Source organism: Monodon monoceros, unplaced genomic scaffold (genome assembly GCF_005190385.1).
Source record: "Monodon monoceros isolate NGI ecotype Baffin Bay Population unplaced genomic scaffold, NGI_Narwhal_1 Super_Scaffold_12, whole genome shotgun sequence".
In the NCBI taxonomy this organism is placed as follows: Eukaryota; Metazoa; Chordata; class Mammalia; order Artiodactyla; family Monodontidae; genus Monodon; species Monodon monoceros.
In genome coordinates, this window is record NW_021703768.1 from 159321778 (window position 1) to 159328097 (window position 6320).

A 6320-nucleotide genomic window follows, 5' to 3' on the forward strand; every position below is an offset into this window, starting at 1 on the left:
GAGACCTGAAGAAGGCCCAAGATGTAGCCAAGGGAAGAAGGTATGGAACAGCATTCCAAGCAGAGGGAACAGCACACACAAAAGTCGGGAGGTAGAGAACACCATGCATTTCTCGAACATTCCTGGACACAGCAACCTCCTTCATCTTTCCAGTAATCCTCAATAACCCTGGAGCAGGCAGCAGCAAATTAGAGGCAAGGCAGTGTTGGGGGTAAGGGTCTGACTTTGGAGGTGGGGTTCAGGCTTCACGGGGGTGTCGACGTGTGCAGTCACCCAGGACCCCATGCTCAGAAGGGCCCCACGCTTGGTTTAATGCCCTGCTGTCCTTGTTGGGAAGCTCTTCATCACTTTTGGACAAGGAGCTCTACATTTTCCTATTGCACTGGGCCCTGCAAATTACGTAGCCACTTCTGCCTGGGCTCAAATCCCGACCAGGCCATTTACTTGCCCTGTGCCCTTGAGCAAGTAACTGAGATTCTCAAAGCCCCCAACCCCAGAGGTTTACTCACAATGATATCGGAGAAGTTCCCCAGCCAAATGACCAAGGGCTGAGGCAAATTAATTTAGATTTTGTATTGAGGATGTTGAGGGTTGAAGGAAGGAAAACTAAATTTTTAATAGGGTATTAATGAGTGAGCAAATAAACATATGAGTGTGTGAATGAATGAACGAATGAATGAGAAGTGAACGAGCGCCGGACACTGAACCTTAGGGCCATCTGTACTCCCTGCTCTCCTAACGTCCCCACCCCGCCCCACTTTCCTGCCTCTCCCGAGCGCCCCCTGCCGGTGAGCGGCTCGGCCTCGCGAAACCCAAATCGGACCACTCGCCTGGCTTCGCCTTTGCTCTCGCTCCTGGTTGGCTCCGAGTCGCTCTCCCTGCCTTTTGCGGAACGTACTCCTTTCGCCTGCGTCTGCGTTTCCGTCGGTTCCGGTACAGTGACAGCCACAGGAAGTACGTAGCCAAACTTTCCCAGGTCCCACAAGCCATCGCGATAGCATTGCATGACGGGAGTGGTAGTCCTCGAGGGAGGAGTTTCCGCCACAATTGGCTGTGATTGGAACTGCCGTTCCCGCCATGCATCGTGATACCACTTCGCCGCCGCTGGCCCTCGGCCTTCTGGGAGTTGTAGTTTTAATACCTTACCGTTCCTTTTCTATTTCATGGAGTGTGCCGGCTTAGAGAACTACATTTCCCTGCACCCTTCCAGTCTCCAATGGAACCATGTCGCGGCAGCCATTTTGTTCCGCCCCAGAAGCCCCTAAGATGGCGGCGGGGGAGACGGTGAAGGTTGCCCCGTGTTCCTCCGGGCGCTAGTCCGCTGTCCCCTCGCCCCGTCCCCCAGTACCCCGGCGGCTGGCCCATGGCCTGGCGGAGGCCCGGACCATGGACCTCCACACCGCCGTGTACAACGCCGCCCGCGACGGCAAGCTGCAGCTGCTTCAGAAGCTGCTCAGCGGCCGGAGCCGGGAGGAGCTGGAAGAGCTGACGGGCGAGGTGGCCAGCGGGGGGACGCCGCTGCTCATCGCCGCCCGTTACGGCCATTTGGACGTGGTCGAGTACCTGGTGGACCGGTGCGGCGCGAGCGTGGAGGCGGGCGGCTCGGTGCACTTCGATGGCGAGACCATCGAGGGTGCTCCGCCGCTGTGGGCCGCCTCGGCCGCCGGCCACCTGGACGTGGTGCGGAGCCTGCTGCGCCGTGGGGCCTCGGTGAACCGCACCACGCGCACCAACTCGACGCCCCTGCGCGCCGCCTGCTTCGACGGGCACCTGGAGGTGGTGCGCTACTTGGTGGGCGAGCACCAGGCCGACCTGGAGGTGGCCAACCGGCACGGTCACACGTGCCTCATGATCTCCTGTTACAAGGGTCACCGCGAGATCGCCCGCTACCTGCTAGAGCAGGGCGCCCAGGTGAACCGGCGCAGCGCCAAAGGCAACACGGCCCTGCACGACTGCGCCGAGTCCGGCAGCCTGGAGATCCTGCAGCTGCTGCTCGGGTGCAACGCCCGCATGGAACGGGACGGCTACGGCATGACCCCGCTGCTGGCGGCCAGCGTGACGGGCCACACCAACATCGTGGAGTACCTCATCCAGGAGCAGCCCTCTGGGGAGGAAGCGAGGCCAGGGCTGGCCCGAGAAGGCCCCTCCGCCGGCGTGGCGTGCGCGCAGCCCCAGGGCGCCCGCTGCGGCAGCTCCTCCTCAGAGGAATCCCTGAGTGAGGAATCGTACGAGAGCTGCTGCCCCACCAGCCGGGAAGCCGCCGTGGAAGCCTTGGAGTTGCTGGGAGCCACCTACGTGGATAAGAAGCGAGATCTGCTCGGGGCCCTGAAACACTGGAGACGGGCCATGGAGCTTCGTCACCAGGGGGGCGCGTATCTGCCCAAACCCGAGCCCTCGCAGCTGGTCCTCGCCTATGACTATTCCAGGGAGGTGAACACCGCCGAGGAATTGGAGGCGCTTATCACCGACCCGGATGAGATGCGCATGCAGGCCTTGTTGATCCGAGAGCGCATCCTGGGTCCCTCCCACCCAGACACTTCCTACTATATTCGGTACCGGGGTGCGGTGTACGCCGACTCAGGCAACTTCGAGCGCTGCATCCGCTTGTGGAAGTATGCCCTAGACATGCAGCAGAACAACCTCGAGCCTCTGAGCCCCATGACCGCCAGCAGCTTCCTCTCCTTTGCCGAACTTTTCTCCTACGTGCTCCAGGACCGCTCGGCCAAGGGCAGCCTGGGCACGCCAGTCGGCTTTGCAGACCTCATGGGGGTGCTGTGCAAAGGAGTCCGGGAAGTGGAGCGGGCTCTGCAGCTGCCCAAGGAGCCCGGGGACTCGGCCCAGTTCACCAAGGCCCTGGCCATCATCCTCCACCTGCTCTACCTGCTGGAGAAGGTGGAGTGCACGCCTGACCAGGAGCACCTGAAGCACCAGAAGGTCTACCGGCTGCTCAGGTGCGCCCCCCGCGGCAAGAACGGCTTCACCCCTCTGCACATGGCCGTGGACGCGGAGACCACGAACGTGGGCCGCTACCCGGTGGGCAGGTTCCCCTCCCTCCAGGTGGTCAAGGTGCTGCTCGACTGCGGGGCCGACCCAGACAGCCGGGACTTTGACAACAACACCCCGCTGCACATCGCGGCGCAGAACAACTGCCCGGGGATCATGAACGCCCTGATCGAGGCGGGGGCCCACATGGACGCCACCAACGCCTTCAAGAAGACAGCCTACGAGCTGCTGGACGAGAAGCTGCTAGCCAAGAGCACCATTCAGCCTTTCAACTACGTGACCCTGCAGTGCCTTGCGGCCCGCGCCCTGGACAAGAACAAGATCCCCTACAAGGGTTTCATCCCCGAGGAGCTGGAGGCTTTCATCGAGCTGCACTAACAGGGCCCAGAGGAGAACCTGGGAGGGGCGGGACCCGCATCTGTCCCCGCCCCGCCGGGGAGCACTTCCGGTGGCTGGAATGGGGGAAGGGCTTTCCCGCCTCCACGGCCCCCTCCCCTCCGCAGGGAGAGGGGAAAGGAGTCAGCGAGCTGTCGGTGCTAGAAGCCTTCAGGATCACGCGCTAGGAGAAAGGACTTTCTCGAGGAGCCAGCGCGCGCGCGCGCGCCCATCCTCAACAGGGAGAAGACGCTCAACTTCCCGCACCTTAGTCCTGTCTGCCTGGGTTTCTGAGGGTCTCCTTCTGACCCGGAGGCAGAGGGATTGAAGCCATCGCCATCCTCCCCTGCTAGAAACGCAAGAAGAAACGGAGAGGCGGGTCAGGCCTCTGCCCCTTACGTGGCCGGATAGACCCAGCCGCCCAGTGCAGTGTTAGGACTGGGGGTCCCCGGGCGGAGGGGGAGTGGGAGACTCGCCCCCTACAGCACGTTTGCACCAGCTCCCTCCGCCTTGCTGTGGGCCGGGCTCTCTGCGGGGGCGGCCTGCCCTTTGCGTAGCTTTTGTGGTTTGGTGTTCCGTTTATTTACTAAGCGGGCAGGTTACAGGTGTGGCTCAGGAGTCCTGAGGTTTTGCTGCCATATACTTTTTTTTTTTTTTTTTGGTAAGATTTTGGTTTGTCGGGCTCCCTAAGTTCATTTGACGCAGCGAGGGTTTTGTCGTGCCCGAGATGGCCACGGCCGGCAGGAGTGAGCTTCGTTGTGTGAAGAGTTGAGGGAGGGAGGGGCCATCCCGGCCTATCAGTCCCCAAAACGAGGGTGACGGTACCTTTCTGAACACTTCACTCGTTTGCCTTTTACTTGGGCCGCCCGACTTCCCGTTCACCCTAGAAGGAGAAGTAATTTTCCAAACGAGGAGCCGGCCAAACACTGAAGGAGCAGGGCTTGCCGGCCGCTTCCCACCCAGCAAGAGCTAGCGTGGTTGGTTTGGGCTTTGGTTTTCACAATTTCCAAGTTAAAACTGCAGGTCACTTCTGCCTCACGAATCACACCGGAGGGCACAGGTGTGTGGCGAGCAACCCAAGTGGCTGTAGCCATTTTTTAGCTGCTTGGGGAACTGGATCCAGGTGACCCTGAGACAATGCCAAGTACACCGTTAAGCCACCAAGTCAGCTAGATGAGACGCTGGATGCTGGGAATGGGTTGCCAACTAAGGTGGTACAAAGTCTTGGTCTGCCACCCTTCGGGGCGTTCAGCGCCCCTGCCAGAGAACCCGCCCCAGCGAGATTCCCTCGGGGGCATCCTCCATCCGCCCCGGCTGCCAGCAGGAGAGTGATCTTGGCATGTTGGGAGAGCAGAAGAGGACGGGAGCAGCCGCCCGCCGACTCAGGAGAGAGGTCGTTCCCACCCCGCGCCTCTCCCGCAGCCTTGTCGAGGGGCAGCTACACGGAAGCCTCCAGAAGCCACATCGGGTCCCTGGATGTCCCGCCCCACCAAGGGACCTAGGTCTCGTTTGGATTTGCAGTGTTAGTTAGGACATTCTTTCTTTACAAGGAAAGACCAGGTTTCGCCTTCCGTCAAGGTGGGAAATGCTGTCACTGTCCCTCCCAAAGGCCGGAATAAAGAAACGAGGCAGTGTCCATTGCGAGTCTCTTACTGATGTTGTTAAAAGGATGACACGGGGAGAGGGCCGCCTGGCAGTCCCGCACGGGCTAGATGGGGGAGAAGGCAGGGAGAGTGTGCCACCAGGTGTAGAAGGTCCACGTAAAGGCTAATGGCTCCCACCCGAGTTTCGGTTTGTGTCCTGGGGCTTTGTGTCAGAGTGCATTAGGAAGATGTATTACTGCAGGGAAAAAAAAAAACCCACTGACTTAGTCAAAAGCCCTGCTTTTCAGGAGGGTTGCCACAGAAAAGAGGGCTTGACCTTCAGGAAAGGCGAGGAAGGGCTCAGGAAACAGGAAGGCCCCTAGCTCAGCCCTGCTTCGCAGAGACCCCCAATGGAGCCCATGGACCCTCTGGCCCAGGAGGTCTGTGCATGAAGTGGATGTGCCCCTACCCCTCCCTTTGTCCTGCCGTCTCGCTGGTTAAATTGTTTTTCTCCCACATTCACAGTGTCAACCCTCCCCAACAGCAGTGCCCTGGTGGTGGGTCATTGAGTGTTTCCTGAGGGCCCACTGTGTGCCAGGCAGGGTTCGAGCCCCCTTGGAGGCGGGGGGAGGATTGAGCCAGCTATACCTGAGGCCAGTCATCTCCCCTGCGTCCTTAGCTCCTGGGACAGTGGGGAGACCATGCTGTGGTCTCTCCAACTCCTGGTTTCACTTGGCCCCAACCACACTTACCAGCTAACACCCACTCTGCTATGGTGTGAATATATGGTTGTTGCCCTGAAAGAGTGGATTTTGAGTCAACAGATGCTCTCAGGAAACACGTAGACCAGCAGCATTTATTGAGCCCTGACTGGATGGCAGGCACCATTCTGTGTGCTTGGGTGGGCTGCCAACGGCAGCCCTGGAAAATAAGTACCATTATTCCTATCTTGCAGATGGGGGAAACTGAGGCTATTAAGAGATTGTATTTGTCGGGAGTTGCCAAAGAGGGAAACCGATCTGGGCCAAGTGCTTTCTTTAAAGGCTCACAGCTGAGAATTGTGGCTTTTGCCTGAGACCCTCCAGAGAAAGCCATCTTAAAGCTCAGGCAGGTTTCCAGTGAGGACTGATGCAGCAGCTCAGAATTTAGGAATGATCTGCTTCTTCCTGGGTCCCGACGTGGCAGCCGGCAGAATGGCATACGCCTGCCAAAGTCCTGATGTTCACTGGAATTGGACCAATCGTAGTAGCCCAGGAATGGGTCGTGCTGGCTGACTCAGCTTGGGTCAGTGATTACCTGCACATTACCAGTGACAAGACAAGTTCAGAGAGGCCAGTTGCCTGCCCAAGGCCACACAGC

General features: G+C 59.5%; 1 protein-coding gene across 1 annotated transcript; it reads left to right on the forward strand.

The window, feature by feature from the left end:
- The first annotated feature begins 1269 nt into the window (after positions 1-1269).
- On the forward strand, positions 1270-5642 carry FEM1A (fem-1 homolog A). Its single transcript, XM_029219047.1, has one exon. It carries the CDS (start codon positions 1387-1389, stop codon positions 3379-3381), a length of 1995 nt encoding a protein of 664 aa, XP_029074880.1. The 5' UTR covers positions 1270-1386; the 3' UTR covers positions 3382-5642.
- Positions 5643-6320: the final 678 nt, after the last annotated feature.

Coding starts and splice junctions, on each gene's coding strand:
- FEM1A (XM_029219047.1), top strand. CDS start 1,387: ATGGACCTCCACACCGCCGTGTACAACGCCGCCCGCGACGGCAAGCTG.